Here is an 18,012-nt window from a genome sequence, read left to right as displayed (position 1 = left end):
TGTCCAAGTGATTTACCGCTATTAATAATACCATTGCAGAAATGCATGCAGTGATTGCATCGCCTTTGATTCTCCACTTACTGTGATGGAGCGTAAAGAGAAATATGCGTATATGATACATAAGCTATTATTGTCTAATTTTAGATTAACGATAAGATGGATTTTTAGCAACTAAAGTTGTGCCTTCGATTGATTGTGATCATGGATAAAATAATATTAATGCGTATCAATTACCGAAGTGCTTAATACATAATACAGTCTAAACTATCATTTACATTATTATCAATAGGAACGATATTTGGTCGCTTTTGTGGCATTCGCACATATTTATTTAAAGTATTGCAAGATTACTATTCATATTTACTCCATCACTGCACTTTTACGATTTGATAATATCTTAATTATATTATATTCAATAACTGGCATTAGTAACTTGAATTTCTACTTCTTTCAGACAGTGTGTACTAGAGCTGATATCTATAATAAAATAAATTCAGGTTAATTGCATAGTTATCAAGATTACTGCACACTGCTTAGATGGATGTAATGCTTTACTACAGTTAATCAATCTGTTTCTGGTAATTGAATTTCGAATAGAAACAAGCATCGACTAGTTCAAGTTTTCATTACTGGATTAACCAAAGGCATCATTACTAGCTTTTAAAATGACTTTATCTAGTATTGATCGTCGGATTTATTGTTAAATGTGAAGTGATTTACAATCATGTATCGGTTCCATACAGTATAACAGTTAAAAGGGTATATTACTTAATGCTCAGTAGAATCTATAGACTTCCAAAGCTTGAAGTACTTATGATTAATTGTATATTTAAACTAAATAATTAGCTTACGATTATTCTTATAGTGATATAATTTCAAATTAACTGTAAGTAGTACATAAGCAATTCAATATTTATATTCACCGAAGATTGCTACAGTAATCTGAATAGTATGTTACAACTTTGAATGAAATAAACACTGTGAAGATTAACAAAAAGGTCAATAAATAATTTTGAAAGTAAATATTAATATATGCTAAATATCTCAAGGTACTCGATTTCGATGATAGTATATAATCGCATAAATAATAACTTAAGACTGGAATATCTTATAAATCTTGGGTAGGAAATTTTGTAAGATATTGAACAGTCTTTATAAAGCTTAGCATTCTGAAACCATCGCATATAGAAACGACAATGCTCTGAGAAAATTGTTGTGAAAGGATATAGTTTCCAAACTTATAAGCACAGATAGCTCACCAGACAAGTGAATGGCAAAGATGACATAGAATTTAACATCTTATGAAAGTATCTGATACTGAAACTGTAGGATAAATTAAAGATCTAAACATCGCAATATTTCCATGGCGTATAACATTACTATGCAAGTCTCGATGAATATCTACTGATAGCAGATTGATGATTTAAAAGTTAAATATTCCTTCAGTTTACTCAATAAGATGTCTATTCTAAATGTTCGATAATACATGAAAGTGTAACGACGATTTTCTTTACAATGAAATATTCACATGCCAACAAAAGTAAGTTTTCGTCACATGTATAAACGGTTAACGGAAATAATAGTGCTAAGTAAATGTAATCTATATACTGCTTAATAGTGAGCTTTGCAATACTGAACAGTTACACTATTATCACTGTTTAGGATGCAGCGTTTATCAGATCAGAATTACAGAATAAGATGCAAAGGGGAGATAAAATGAATTAGTGTTTTACCGATATTTATATTAAATATTGAAAATAAAAAGAAAATTGCACAAGCCTAAAATAATATCTTGCGTACAATTTGTAGAAAGAGAGAAATGTGTCAACTCCCAGCGAAATCTTTAAACACTAATGAAAACGAGGAGTAGCTACAATTCCAACGCCACCTTCATGCTGTGACATATCACTAACATATGACCACTTATTGGTCTTAGGATCATAACATTCCACGCTTCTTAAGTTGCAAAATCCATTATATCCTCCAACAACAAATAGTACGCCACCTAATGCTACCATAGCTACTCTGCTTCTTCTTATTGACATAGGAGCTACAAAAGTCCATTTGTCAGCGATGGGATCAAAGCACTCCACGGTGTTTAGAAAAGATCTACCGTCATAACCTCCGCAAACGTATATCTTATTTTCTAGAGTAGCGACGCCATGTCTGCACCTATGAAAATAGAAAAATACATCCCTTAAGTTAAAGATACTGCTAGATCTTATCTTTTAACTACTAGTATACTTTCACAGTTTTAATGCAAGGAATTTTGGTATGATTTGGCTAAAATTAATGGGCAGTGCTGTCTACGTAGTTTCAACCTTTTAGTGGCCATTGGCACCATATGACGCCAATAAGCTTCCCGTAAATCAAAAAATTCGACCGTATTAAATATTGATAATCCGTCATGGCCACCAAGAGCATAAATTCGACCTCCTAAAGAAGCTACTCCTGCAGCGCTTCTACATGTTGTCATTGGAGCAACGTAATTCCACGTATCTTTACCAAATTCGTATCGCTCAACACTAGTTTGATTGAAGACGATAACAACAGAAAGATATATTAGGTGATGACTAAATGAATGCTTTGCGTACTCATTTACTGTCTAATTCAGTAGCAATGTTAATTAAATTTAACGACCAATCTACGGTTCAAGAATCACATTAACATGTTAATTAAATTACGGTAACATGAACTTTATGAAAAAATTGTAGACAAAAGCTATTTAATTCCTGTCGATCTCATTCTCTTGCCAGACTAATGCTTCATTCAATTTTAATCAGATTATGATAACCTTCAAATAATTACAAAGCAATAAGTAATCTAATTAAACTACTTTTTGCTGCGGTATAATCTAAAATTCATCGATGGCATTCTCTAGACGGCGCCACTGTTTATTATTAAAGTATTTCTAAGCATTGCTATAAATATAGCATATATTCTTTTTCTTTACGTAGCAGGTCTTATATACTACTGTCTTTAGTATCCTTTTGCAATTGATTACAACTAATTTGCTATCGTAGGCGTTCAAAGAAATAGTAATGATCACAACAAGGATTGCATTTCTAGAATGATATTTCAAGTTCTGTCTTGATATGATCGACTGCATAGCGATAGACGTTACAAGAAATTTTTCAAATAATTTAAGTACCTATTCAATGATGCTGTGCCATCATAGCCACCAACTGCATAAATACTGCCTTGAATATTGACAGCACCTAAAGCACTTCTATGCACTCGCATTGACGTTTGATATTCCCATGAAGCTTGTTGATGAGAGATATCTAATCTTTCAACGGTACTTAAACGTTCAGTGCCGTCGACACCACCAATAGCATAAATGCAATTGCATAAAGCCGTTACTCCTAACCTACTTCTCATACTCTGTAGTGATGGTGCTGGAAACCATTCGTCACGGACATTATCGTAATATTCGACAGCATTGACGGAATTGCCGTTCGCTGCTAACCCACCCACAGCATACATATAACCTAACTCTTCCGTAAAGCATCTAGGCTTGATTTTATATGATTCAATTGATAAACGTTTACTAGGTATTAAGTAAGCATCTTTGGCTTCATCTACTAAATCACGACATTCAATATTTTTTCGAATAAGGTCAACATTAGCCACTTTTTCCGCCAGGTATTGTGGTGACAGTAGTGGTAGTCGTACAAACTTTAGTAAATAACTGAAGTACTGCTTCCTTTCAGCAAGTCGATAGCGTGTCCATGCTATTAATGCTTCGAAAATTAATTCTTCACTGGCTACGTTTAATTGATCACGCAATAATAATTCTTGTACTTGTTTGACCGATAGTGATAAATACTCGTCGCTATGAGATACTTCAGCAAAGCTACGATTGATAAATTGATTAGCAGATAAAACTAATTCTTCAGATGAGTATGTATCAGCAAAGGCACGTATACCTAAGCAATTACTGGCATCCATTTGTTTGATGATAAAATTACGACAAGCTTCTTTAACTAAATCAATTTGCAATAGATCAGAGGCTGTGAATAGTGATTGTACATTATTTTTATTTAAGTAGATTTGGCCACCGTATGCAAATTCGATCAATTTTTCAGCGGCTGTAGCATCAATATTGCCAATGGTGATTTCTTGTTGAGTTGCTTCAATCATATTACTGGTAAACATACTATAAAAGTATGGACTGTAAGAAGCTAAAACTAATCGATGCGCAGGTATTTTACTATTTTCCACCACAATAATAACATCACATAAAACTCCACTTTGGCGCAGGCTTGAAAACACTCCGAAAGATTCGTTGTACGATGTTGAGCTGCGAATAATCCAGTGTTGTTCTTCCTTGTCCATATTGTTTAATATATAGTTTAAGATATGACTCTTGAATTGGTATATCCGATAGGAAAACACGGCAGTTTATAGTGAACGCTGCTGCAGTGTTGAAGAAGTGCGAGCTGTCAATTTCTAGTGTAAAAAATTGCAATATGAATTTATACCAATTGCAATGTAGTATTGCACTACTCATATACTCGTACTTACCAAACCTATTACAAATTAACAATTAGGTATAACGCGTACAAACTTTATTCATTGATTGACATTTTATTTCTTATTCAAGTATGATATACAATTAAGGGATGCTTTACTCATGGAGCACATTATAATCGAATGGTAATGATCTAATGATCACTAATGATCATGTTGATTTAAATGAACTAGCATAAAATCACTCTTATTTCTTTAATCGCAATACCATGTTGAAATGTTTGAATTAGGCTAGCAATCCATAGATCAAGGGTACAGGATTTCATCTTTTATTTATCATATTATAGCTTTGGAGTTACCACACGGGTTTGTACGAGAAGTAGTAGTAGTGACAGTAGTAATAGTAGTGTATTTCGAAGCTTTTCCTATTCATGATTTGTCTATTCTGTGTTATATAATCGACAGTAATCTATTTGATAGTCTTTGAATACGTTCCTATTCAATCATCGTATACAAAAATTAACCAATTTGCGTATAGCATTTTTATTATCAAGGCTATGCTTGGAACTCAGTATAACGACAGAGCTTACTCCTAGGAAAATAATCGATTTGATAGTCATTTTTGATATCTTAATATCGAATTATGTATAGTACAGTACTCAAATTGACTAAGACACGAATAGTATTTCCATTATCAAGGCTGCACTTGGAAATTGATATAATGAGGAAGTTTATTTCTAGAGAAATAAACTACAATACTTCCTAATTATGTTATAGTTTCAGGTCGAATTGTGTGTTCAAATTGATCACTACCAACATAATATTTGCATTATCAAGTGTACTTAGAAATTAGCGTAGTGACGGGTTTTATTTATTTCAAGAGAAAGAATCTATCTGATGGTTTTGCTATATATAGATTAATGTCCATTGCTACACTCAAATGAACCACTACACGTCTAGTATTGCCATTGATGACCAAATCTGCAATTGGAACTACGTATAGTGGCGGTGTTTAATTCAAGAGTAAGCACTATCTCGCTTTCTTCTACGTTCATCAAGATTGAAAGACTATGGTAGTTCAGTTACTACGAGTATAATTCATTATTAGAAAACAAAACAGTCATCCCACTGTAGCAGGATGCCTTACCTTGAGTAACTCGGTAGGATCATCAGTCATCCATTCTAACTGCGCGATGAGTGGAATATGACCATTAGATAGCAAGTCCTGAAATAAACAAAGCAAAAAGTCTTACCCACTGTAGTCTCTATTTCTCATGTCGCCACTTTTATGACGACTAGTATTCACACTATAGTATGCTATAGTAGATCAAGTTATAACGATTACTGGAAGGATAGAAATGGAAAAAGACACACACACACATTAACACACGGTGATGATAAAATCTCCTACTTGACAGCCAGACATTCAACTTCCTGTACTATACACAAGCCATCAAAGTAGACGAGAAAATAAGACAATTTATCTATAATATGATTCTTTACTAAGAGGATGAAAGAAGCTACACTATCCTCTCACTACGGCATCGCCATTTCTGTCTGGATGATGATGAATTGTATTTATAATTAATCCATACCTGAGGCGTTGATGACCTTCGCTGATCACCAACTCGACATCAATATTGCCAATTTGGATCAATCGCAGGAAAAATCAAGGATTTGATTTCAATCGCATTGAATTCGATTACGGTGTTACAATCGATGGGAATCCGCTGTCATTACTGCTAAAGTGGAAAGAAATGAAAGGCAAAATGAAGTAAATGTATGAAAAAATCAATCCATTTAATTCAAGGTGGGGGATAATGGATTGGGCCAAAATTCTTTTGTTGGAGTTGAACCCTACCTTTAAAGAGATACCTTTAATCGTCCTGCAGTATGTCGTGGATCTGTCCGTCCGATGGGACCGCCATTGGGCATTTTGAATGGCAGTATTTTGGACTGTGACGAAGCAGTCGTGGACTGTACGTACACTGCTGTACACTGAATGTGCACTAAGAATAGTTACAGCACACAGCAATTATTTTCGATATATCTGTCCATTTTTTTTTTTATATGGACATCCTTTGCCATCCCCAAATTTAAGGAATTAGTCAACATGTCAAAGTGTAGTACTGTAGGGGCTGCAGCAGTCCAGTAGAGTCAACAATCTACAACACAGTCTACTGTACTGTACACTGTACAGTGTGTACTGTACACTTGAGGTCTTGATAGTCCGGTCCAGTCCGGTCCGATCCGGACCCACGCACGAAGAGTCTACAGTACAGTGGTGTACAGTACAGTATACAGTACAGTGTACTGTACTGTTCGTAAATTTGTAGTGCAGTACTGTACTGTACAGTGTACTGTACTGTACACTTGAGGTCTTGCCGGTCCGGTCTGGTCCGGACCCATGCACGAACTGTACAGTGTACAGTACGTAAATTTGTAATGCAGTATACTGTAAAGTATGTACTGTACACTGTACAGTACACTTGAGGTCTTGATGGTTCGGTCTGGTCCAGACTACTGAACACTTGAGGTCTTGATGGTCCGGTCCGGTCCGGACCATGGCACGAAGAGTACAGTGTACAGTATTACGTCAATTTGTAGTGCTGTACTGTACATAACGGCGTATCACTTGTCGCAGGTGAAGTCCGTCGACGCTGAAAGCAAAAGCTGCATGTCAACCAACTTGATTCAATGCCATGGACAACGACAAAAGTCAAGCGTCATCCATCAATCGATTGAAACGCCGGCAGGAGTAAGTTCTTCTTGATGTATCATGTCGGAAGAAAATCAGTGGATGCTATCATACAAGATGGGCACAGTTGAAATAGCAGAGAGGAATGTATTAAGCTTGTTAGTGATGCCTCTAGAACCCACTGTAGACTTGCATCAGCAGACTAATGTAGTATTGCTGTCATTTCTTGCCTGCAAGAGTTCACAAGCAATCGTTGGATAAGTGTATACTTTCATGACAGCATGACTTTTCCGCTGTTCCACTTGGATTAAGTCGAATAGACGGGCCAACCATTTTTTTATACTGTATCATATACAAAGTGGACTTGATCCCAGGTCTGATACAGTAATATCCAACTCCTACAGTTTTTATACCTAAAACTACTAGTCTTGCTTGCTTTCAGGATAGGGTTGCATTGCAAACTTCATTGGTACAACTTATACAAGGCATGAATTTGCACTTTCACACCTCCTTCAATCATTAGAATAAAACGATCGACATGAACTTCATGACTACACTTACTATTGCTCATGGGCGATGATATACCTGACGATACAAGCACAAATTGAGCTCGCATTAGCAAGTTTCTGCTATTTCTGACGGCATCATCGACACGTATTGCATGCAGGGACAGCGTACTTAAAATAGAAATTGCACATCAAAGGGTTAAAGGATCCTTTCACGGATGGTTGTGCGCTATTACTATACCTGTACTATACTCTATTTATGATTAGTGATGAACCCTTCGATCTAAATTGCTACATTATTGTCAGAAAGTTGGTGCGATGTCACAATAAAATTTGTAACTCAACGATCACATTGGCTATCACTTCATTTCTCTACAACTCATTAGAATGGTTGCTCTCAATCAATAAGACGGATGAAAGCTTATAAATTCATAATCGCTTCATCTCATAAGTAAATAGACTAATGGCGTCAAAATAATTATTGCACACATGTATATCGTACAATAGTTACTTATTGTGAATGTTTGTAAGTTTACACCATCAATCAAGTGCTTAGGTTGTATTCATCAACCAAAGGTGTTTTTTGTATAATCTGTTAGATGGTGGAAAAAACATGCCAAGAAGGACGCTAGTCAATCCAGTAATCCCATTCAAAATTTGAACAGCGAAAATAACGCCGCTGCGGAAATCAAGCCTCCTTTAAAGAATAAATCATCCAAACGTTTTATCCTTTTCTTAGGTTAACATTACGTAATGTTTTTCTGACTGCAGTTTGTTATCGACATTGAATTACTTACTACAGGAGCATTAGTGTGATTCTTTAATTATATACACGACGTACAGTACTGTACACTATACTGTATTTGGTTATTAGCAAAACCGAATGTTAAAATTTCATATTATCGATTATTATCGATTAATTTCTTGTTATCGACATTGAATTACTTACTACAGGAGCATTAGTGTGATTCTTTAATTATATATACGATGTACAGTTTACTGTATTTGGTTATCAGCAAAACCGAATGTTAAAATTTCTTATTATTATACCATTATTGATACCATCTAAAAAATTAGATACATCTTCCTTTAAGTAAGAATTCGTTGACTACTGTCGAGAAATATACCACAGCAGTCTATCATGTAGTCGAAATCACACACTCTCCAACTGTCATGGAAGAATATCAATCGTGTTAATGATGCTAATTGTACCTGTATTTGACTAGGTAATTTAAGTTATTCTACCACCGACGAAGATATCTTAAAGCATTTTAAAAAATGTGGTAAGATCAATCATTTCAACTAGTTATTTATTGAATTTTCTCTCATCTTCTGATGACATTTGGAGACTATAAGAAGTAATAATTTATAGAATCAATTGTTCATGATTGTAATTGTTAACGTGCTTAGTAACTTACAATCTTTGCCTAAACTTATGTCTTGACCATTTTTCGACTTACAGTTAATAATAACGTAACATTTGGACCACGCATTTTTATCTCTATGACGGTTGCTAGTTACTAGCGTCAGATTGAACTAGACCTAAAGTATTAATTAATAATTTGAACTTTATCATGACAGTTCATAAAATGCATAGAATCATACAATTGGTACAACCTGGCATTTTTTAGCCATTGCTAAAGTAGCTAAAGGCACATTTATCTTTTAGGTACAAAATATTTCAAGAGCATTCAATTTACACTCATTGTGTTTCAATTTCAGGTCATAATTTACAAGTACGATTGTTAACCAAAAAGGATGGTAGTCCAAGAGGATGTGCATTTCTTGAAGCCTTCAGATATGCTGATTACCAGGTGAGTTATAGTATTTCCAAATGATTCTAAAATTCTTGCAAATTTCTACTTAAGGGACAACCTCCAATTTACACTTGTATTGATCACATTCCAATATGCTAGTGTATGGAAAATTACTAACGCTGTTTCAAGTGACATATTACTAGGCTTACATGTTGTAACTCTTTTGACATAAAATTTCTGATCTACGACTAGAAAGTAGTTTACTGAATAAGATTGAAATTGTACAGAAATTCAAATAAAGGGGTTGTCTATACCATGAATTTTCTTTATCTCTGACTAGAAAGCGCTAAAGTATCACCATACGTCATTAAACGAACGCAAAATAAATGTTGAAGTTACATGTGGTGGTGGCGGTAATAGCTTAACCAGGAGAAATAAGATCCAGTCAGAAAATGAAAAAATGAGAACAAAACTAGACAAGAAATAGACAAACTTGATATATACGCGTATATAATGCTGTCTAGTGCTGTAGAATATGATTGAATAATGTACGGTATATTATTGAGAATTATCGAACATCTTTGTGCAAATTTTAAGAAAATTTTAGCATAAGCTACTATGTCAGAATGTTGACCACCGCTCAGCCATTCAACATATTTACAAGAGTCGAGCTGCTCATACGCTATTATTCACCGTCATCTGTACATAAACTGGAACCAATTTTATTTTTTGTATGACAAATACACTTATCAACCAATTTAGGCATATATATTGGTATGTTACGACAAGCTTTGAAATTGGAAATGTCTGTTAATTCTTACAATAAAATACAAATATAGATCGTGAATAAACAGAGAACAGTGAGGCAACAATAATTACTATCTGACCTACCAAATAAATTTTGTTAGCACTTGATTATGTAGCAGTTTATTTATACAGAGGCATTATTATAATACAGTGGAAAGAAGAATTTCACTATTATGAATATTAGACAAGCATTCAACATTTCAGTATAGTGTTGATTATAGCAACATCACCGCAGTAATACCTTGCAGCCTTGGAAACGTGAATGTGTATATTTAATTTACCGTTATTAGGTACAAGTGACTATCTAAACGAGGTTTAGCATAGAAAATCTTCAACTAGATGAAGCAGGTAACTATCGTCCAACAATAGCTAACCACTGTTAACAAGCACTTTTGGGGGGGCAGGTCATAGATTGAAAGTTTTTATATAGCGGTACCTATACCACACTGTGATACATATTACAAATTAATCGATATTTACAAGTACATTGGTATGTGGACAATGCATACAGTATGTAACTAGTAACCTTTTAGGCGAAATAGTGTTGAGTATAAACATTAACCAAATTTTAAAAATTAAAACAGTATATAAATTTCTACATACCATATCCAACATAACAGAATAACAAGTCATCATTCTTAGTGTAACATTTTCACAAATAGTATTACACTTAGTTTTATCTGTACTGTGATTTTTTTCTTTTACAGCAAATAAATACAGTTATCGATTATACCATAGCTTACATTATAACTCAAGTGCTGAAAAGTAGTCATTATAATGGAAGATTATGTTAAAATCTATAAAATCAAAATTGTACAACAGTATAGAACTGTATTGGACCATACTCTATGGTAGCAATGAATTATGCGCGTATATTGTCATTCAATCGACACTACAAAACGCTTAATATTGACAATTACTAAAATTATTTCTTGTTAAATTTCTGAGTCGATATTATTAGTCGTCCGCAATGGTATCGTAGGTAGCGATTTCTGTGGGACTGATTTATCAGCAGGCAAAGGCAACGGTACGTCCACACCTTCATCCTTGCACTTTTCAGTATTCAAAACAGATGAGGTAATGCTACTGCTTTCATTTACATCTGCAGTAGTTTTATCTATTTCAACTGCTCTAGCGCCATTGTCTCGATCATCATGACTATGATGTGTATGATCTGCAGAATTATTTTCTATCATGTGTTTCTTAGAATGAGGCGCGACATCTGAGTTTTCCTGTTCGGCAATATCTGGCTCCAACTTTCTTTTTTGGCTCTGCGCCATGTGTCCCACGAGTCTTGAATTAGACTGTGAATGCCCATAATTCATAAAATTCGGAGTAGATGATGATTTTCTTAACGTTTCCGATTGAGAAGCGAGATTCGTTCTTATTGTTGGTACTCGCTGCGTCAACGCATTTGCTATCATCGTCTTATCCGAAGGCGCAAAATTCAGTTTCTCCGAAGATGCAGACAATGTAGGAGTGGGATCAGTTTTATCATTTTGTATTGTATCGCTAACATGTTTCTCATCTGATAGCTTGTTTTTTCTAGCTTCTAAATGTACTTCGGAGTGGTTAGCCTCATTCTTGTCATCATTTTTAGTAGTAGCTTTAGAAATTGTGGCTGTAGTACTTTTATTCGTGTTACCAAAGGATGAAGATTGCTCCTTACTTTTAATACTAGAAGGAAGTGAATTACTTCCTCCACTCATAAAACGCTTTCGAACAATTTCACTTTGTTTAAGTCCAGCCTTGGCAAGAAAATGCATGATTACAATTACCAAAAAAGAATTGACAGTATACAACACAATAATTATAATGAAATTGTACAGGGCATCGCAATTCAAGGGAATCATAAGATTCTAGCAAAGTAAATTACCTTATCCATATTAAATGCAACGGATTTCTTTAATTTACTAGGGCATGTGTCGATTATGTGGAGAAATTTGCAGGCCAAGTCTGCCGAGTATGATACTCGCAGTTAAATAGATAGGTAACAAATAAAATATATATTGTAATCCTATTATGTAACTATGTACCATCAAGCTGTTTTAAGGATATATGAGGATCAAGCGATTTGTACCAAGCCCCTCCATCTTTCAAAATGGGTAGCTATAGGTGAGAGAAAAATATGATAATTATAGAACAATCGGCTGTCCATGTGCTAACACTAAGATAATTTCATTGACTTCCTCTTAGAGTTACCTCGATGTCGAGCCATTTACAAGCGATATGAATGCAAACTCCCGCTATGATAACCGGCTTATGTTGCAAACAAAGCGTACTCAGATGCGAACTAAACAAGTATATTTGTGTTGAAAGAGCACATTAGTGTCTATCGTGATTTGATCTTAAACTACGGTCAAGCATGACTACAGAATAGACTTACCTCTGCGAAGCTAGGAAATAGGCAGTCTGTGCTAGTTCTTTCATGCCTACTTAGAAACAAGATAAAACAACAAAATTAGTAAATTTGAAGAGTCAAGCTAGATACGAATTCATTTATTTTCAATTTATGGAGAAGATTACAGTATAGGAATTGCTATCAGTGATATGTGCATTCAAATCCATAGTATATTGTAAAATGAATGGAATATGATGCAAGTCTTACCTTTCAAGCCATGTAAGCACTTTATAACGTGCGTATGTGGATGCATGATTTCAATGTCAAAGCCTGTAGTAAAACTAGTAGCTATCATATCTGGTCTTACTCATCATTGGTAAGAAAAACCTAAGGCACACTTGCCTAATGTTAACAACATCGCATATTCGTTGTCGACAAGATCTTGAGACAGCTTGAGAAATTTCTGCAAGATGATTGAATAATCTTAGAAAAGTGGATCGTGGTTGAAATGGCAAGTAGAACACCTTTATTTGTAAATTGGTGCAAATCAATGCAGTAGTCATGCAATACGAAAGTTCTAGCAAGACTATCATCTGACTTGTACGCTTGGTACTATATCATCATCATCATCATTCTATCTGGTTATCACGTACAATATTATTATTCTACCTATTACAATAAGATTAAAGCCATTTTGAGTACGTACAATTCATTGGATGTTATCAAGTTACCTCGGATTTAGGGTCTAAAGGCGAACTTTCATGACTAAAATACTCATAGGCAGCAGTGATGACTTTATTTAACTTATTCGGGTGTTCTTCTGATTTAGAAGCAAGGAAGATAGCACAAGCTGCTATATTCTGCGATTAAAAAGCACATTTTTTTTCAATACGTTTCAAAGCAGTACTATTTATCGGATACTCAACATTGGAAAAATAATTTGTCCATTGAAGAATTGATTGATTGTATCCTCCATGGAAAATTCAACATGGCCGCCGCTTACCTTTAGGTTATAACTTGCTAAAGAGTGAAACATATAAAATCGATGCATGTAAACCAATGCTGTATTAATTGTTAATTGATTGCTAGTAGTAACGTTAAGGAATACATTGAAGAATCAAAAGTCATGTTATTTCAGCTTATTCGTTTATTATTTTCATGATTGTATGCAGCGTGAATGGATATGTGGAAGATTGGATGCATGTAGCATGCATGAAAAAGGCATGAAAAAGGCATGAAAAAAAAAATGGAATGGTGGAAAAAATATATAGTACTGTATAGAGTCGTGAAGACATGAATGGAACATTACCCCTTGAAGGGAAAGTCTGTCCTCTTCAAGCCTTGACTTGACTGGTCTAACAATACGTCCAAAATGGCCGTGAAAAGTGGACTAAAAACTGTCCGACGAGATATCCTACATTACTAATCACTGTTATTTTTTTTACTGATTGTCCATTCAAGACTTGACAAGAAAATCAATTGGTACAACAGAGCAATGGACAAGTTGACCGAGGACAATATGAACATGAATATTGGAAAGTGGATACGCTCCCAGCTTCATGCCTAGTTCTTGTATACAAAGGGCACATGTTTGACGATAATATAACTCCGTTGCGACGCTAATGTCGTTACGCCGTGAAGGGGTATTTTGCAGTTCTGTATCACTAAAATAAAAGTTAGTAACAGCAAAATCTGCCGCATTACAACTACTCGACGATGATCCAGACGAGGAAGCATTTGCAGTCGCCATAGTCCAATTCGTCAGCAGTCTGGCGTTCCAATCCGCTCTGGCTTGTGAATTTTACGCACCTTTGCAAGCGGCGGCGAAGCAAACTCGCGTACTCTATTCAACACAGTCAGTATTAGTCTAGTGTAATCGAGTACTGTGCACTGTACACTGTAGACTGTAGAGTCGATGGGGCGCGGATGACGTCATGATTTCAGTCTGCTGTACTCCAGTCTACAGTACAAGCCTACAGTACTTTCGACTCCGTCTGGTTGTGAGTGAGCGCTGACAATAGTCTGTCGTTATACTGTACTGTAGTCAAAGGTAGTGTAGTGTACTGTATGACGTCAACCTTGCAGTACAGTACAATATCATGCTGTCAGTATGAACACAACCAGTCTAGTCCAGTACAGTCTTTCACTGTGTGGCAGTCACTGGCTGCCACGCAGTGGAATACATTTATATACATGATGATAACATACATATACATATTATACATGATATACAGTATATATATAGGATGAATGTTCATATTCACGCACTTTTCTGGAAAACTTGCAGTTGACAGAATATCATGGTACTGTACAGACCGCACGATGGACGGTAGTGGAACACGGCATGGCGTTAGACAATGCACACTACAGTATTGCACAGAGTACAGTGTACAGTACTGTACTGTACTGTACAGTACAATGGACTGGAAAATGGAAAATTCTCGAGCACTTTTTACAGTAGTGGACAATTTACACGGTTAGGGTTACAGTATATCTACTGGTACTAAAGTTGAACCAAGTACTGTACAGAAGATTCAAGTTTAGTAGTACAGTACACCATGACTACAGTATCAATCATCGACCATGACGTTGGATCAATCTTAACCCATTTAACCCTAAATACACTGGCCATATCGAGCAGTCGTCAACAATCACTCACCCATTCACCCACCATCATAGCGCTCGAAAGAGAACTGGCTGACACCGTGCTGTACTGTACGGTGTACAGTACACTGTACTCCACTCTACAGTGTACAGTACGGTACTGTACACTGTAGAGAGAACTGGCTGACACCGTGCTGTACTGTACAGTACACTGTACTCCACTCTACAGTGTACAGTACTATACTGTACTGATATCGAGCAGTCGTCAACAATCCCATTCACCCGGGCTCAAAAGAGAACTGGCTGACACGGTGCTATACTGTACAGTACAGTGCAGTGTACAGTACGCTGTACTCCACTCTACAGTACTGTACACTGTAGAGAGAAGTGGCTGACATCGTGCTGTACTGTACAGTACAGTACTGTATTCCACCCTACAGTGGACAGTACTGTACTGTACACTGTAGAGAGAACTGGCTGACACTGTACTGTACAGTGTACAGTACACTGTACTTCACGCTACAGTGGACAGTACTGTACTCCTGTCAGCTGCAGGAGCGACGTCAAAGGTGAGGTTACATCAGCCCCAACCAACTCAGTGCTGTCCGACACCACTCAACCTCAGTGACTTTCTCTAACCGCAATCACACTGTGTGTCAGTAAGCGTGTGGAAAGTTTTCATTAGCGGTGTCCGCCAGCCTTGCTGTGTGCCAACTTGGATTTTGCCATGCAGTTTACAAATGCTTTGGGTAATGCTCAGGTAAGTCAGCATTTGATATAGACTTGTTAAGATAGTGCTGTCAGACAGTAGTTTCTTGCCTTTGGGCCATCAACATCACCAACATGCTGGTCGTCTTGCATGTGCTTCACTTTGACCACGGTACAGTACACTACAGTCATTGTACTAACACTGGGTAGAAAGAGACCACAGATTCCCATCCATGGTGATGGAGAAAAGCAAAATGGACTGGACTAGAGCAAAATTGGCAAAGAAACTATCGTACAGACAGTTTCCGCATTGAATCATACAACGACTAAAAAGACTTGGTCATCATGACTGTAGCCAAATACCCAATCAAACACAACCAGTACAAACTACGGTGTACTTGAGTCATGTTCCAACTTAGAAGACACATTCCTGAATCCCTTTTTAAAGCCTAGCTCGTCTTCCATCATGATGATTATAGGGATAGTCTTGGCCAGTACAAATGGATTGAGTATGCAGCAAGCATCCTATGTCACCCAATTGGAATCTTCCACTTTTACCTTTCCATATATCAAAGTCATACATCACCACAATCGGCCAACACTATTATAGTAATGATAGTAGTAACTCTACTATGAATGACGATCATTGGAAAAAGATGATGTAACCCGCCAAGCGTATGATGATGATTACCATCAATGACTGTGCTATGGGTTAAGACGGTCATAGACTAGGATACTGTATTAGCCTACAATTGAGCAAAATACCGAGAAAATAACCACAAAATCACACACTGACGATGGCTCACATAGCAACATTGGCCAATCTTGACTATCGCTTAAAATGATCTCATCACAACAAGGCCACGTCAATCATGTCCATCAAAATGCGGACAGTATGTTAGGGGCAACGTTGAGACATTGCTACCATGCCAACTTCATGATGCTATACGATTGGTACAGTATTGGATTGCGATCTGTAACCTCAAAGCATCACATAAGATAGAGAATAGTCTCTTCGGTAAAACAGTCTCTGCTGTAGTTTCAACTTGTAGCCTTGTGATAGCTACGGTAGACGTCAACATCAAATACCAAAGGAAAATAAAGGGCAAGGCTTACCAACACCAATAGAGTGTTCATTTATTTCAGTTTAGGCGATGAAATCGCTACATACAGTAGTTGATGTCAAAGACACACTAGAGCTAAATCTAGCTTCAACGACGTCACTTCAGGTTGAATAGATTCTGTGGATAGTAGTTATTTCGATCGGCACGCTGTTTTATACAACACAAATGAAAGTAACTATTCAAGCTGTTGTAATGACACTTTACAAAATTCTTTCTATTCTAGATCTCGACAGTCATCAACGAAGCTTTGGCGTTACTTAACACAATCAAGACGACTGCCATAGCCACAAGCTCTGCTACTGCAAGACATAAACGTCAACAGCAAGCTCAAGTAGCAAAGAACTACCAAAAAGAACTATCAATCATCACCCAACAAACCCAGGTGAATCGATGACAATAAAAGGCATTCAATCGAACTGATCATAAAGTTTACATAAAGATGCAACAGTTGATTGATCACTACCTTTGCACGACAATTTATCTTCCCACTCAACCAATATCTTGTCTAATTTACAGAAGATATTAGCGGAAGAATTACGCCAGCTCAATTTGCCCAACAATTGGTGGAAAGATTTGGCTTTAACCTCGCTATCAAAGTCGTCAATTCCTTTACAGAAACTAGATGTATCATGTTTGTCCGCCTTATCTGCGTCCAGTCGGACAGGTAGTTATGCACCCGCTAAGGAGCCAATTGTGCTAGTATTATTCCCATAACTCGTCGCAACTTTATGTTATTAGTATGATAATTATACATTTACTGATATTAACAACAGAAAATTGTTTTTCTATGCTAGCCTCTCCTTATTCACAAAAAGCAGCAACGCTTGGCTATTCGTATATTCAGCCTATCTTTAATTCGTATTCACACCAACGATTACCCAAATGTAAGCATGACATCATGTTCAAGCTATACCTTGTAAAAAATAATTGATAATGGATGTTTACGGCACATTGATAAAAATAATAAATAATATTATCTTCGTAGTCAACGTCA

The 18,012-nt window shown here is 36.1% G+C and overlaps 4 protein-coding genes across 4 annotated transcripts; 2 read left to right on the top strand and 2 right to left on the bottom strand.

The window, feature by feature from the left end:
* Positions 1–1,850: 1,850 nt before the first annotated feature.
* On the bottom strand, positions 1,851–4,338 carry TRIADDRAFT_31047 (uncharacterized protein; the record flags this gene model as incomplete). Its single annotated transcript, XM_002116496.1, has 3 exons — positions 1,851–2,172; positions 2,322–2,525; positions 3,152–4,338. 3 exons carry the CDS (start codon positions 4,336–4,338, stop codon positions 1,851–1,853), a joined length of 1,713 nt encoding a protein of 570 aa, XP_002116532.1.
* Positions 4,339–7,175: 2,837 nt separating this feature from the next.
* On the top strand, positions 7,176–10,273 carry TRIADDRAFT_60544 (uncharacterized protein; the record flags this gene model as incomplete). Its single annotated transcript, XM_002116562.1, has 6 exons — positions 7,176–7,231; positions 8,277–8,416; positions 8,904–8,960; positions 9,400–9,491; positions 9,775–9,847; positions 10,197–10,273. The coding sequence occupies 6 exons, from the start codon at positions 7,176–7,178 to the stop codon at positions 10,271–10,273; spliced, it is 495 nt and encodes a 164-aa protein (XP_002116598.1).
* Positions 10,274–12,799: 2,526 nt separating this feature from the next.
* Positions 12,800–14,332, bottom strand: TRIADDRAFT_31077 (uncharacterized protein; the record flags this gene model as incomplete). Its single annotated transcript, XM_002116495.1, has 5 exons — positions 12,800–12,923; positions 12,996–13,045; positions 13,314–13,442; positions 13,586–13,667; positions 14,130–14,332. 5 exons carry the CDS (start codon positions 14,330–14,332, stop codon positions 12,800–12,802), a joined length of 588 nt encoding a protein of 195 aa, XP_002116531.1.
* Positions 14,333–15,913: 1,581 nt separating this feature from the next.
* TRIADDRAFT_60542 (uncharacterized protein) lies at positions 15,914–17,949 on the top strand (the record flags this gene model as incomplete). The annotated part of the gene is made up of 4 exons (XM_002116561.1): positions 15,914–15,946; positions 17,242–17,400; positions 17,535–17,682; positions 17,813–17,949. The coding sequence occupies 4 exons, from the start codon at positions 15,914–15,916 to the stop codon at positions 17,947–17,949; spliced, it is 477 nt and encodes a 158-aa protein (XP_002116597.1).
* Between the last annotated feature and the right edge of the window lie 63 nt (positions 17,950–18,012).

This window comes from Trichoplax adhaerens, genomic scaffold (genome assembly GCF_000150275.1).
Source record: "Trichoplax adhaerens TRIADscaffold_16 genomic scaffold, whole genome shotgun sequence".
Classification (NCBI taxonomy): Eukaryota; Metazoa; Placozoa; class Uniplacotomia; order Trichoplacea; family Trichoplacidae; genus Trichoplax; species Trichoplax adhaerens.
Note: the sequence above shows the minus strand (reverse complement) of the source record. Positions and strands in the feature narration are given on the sequence as shown.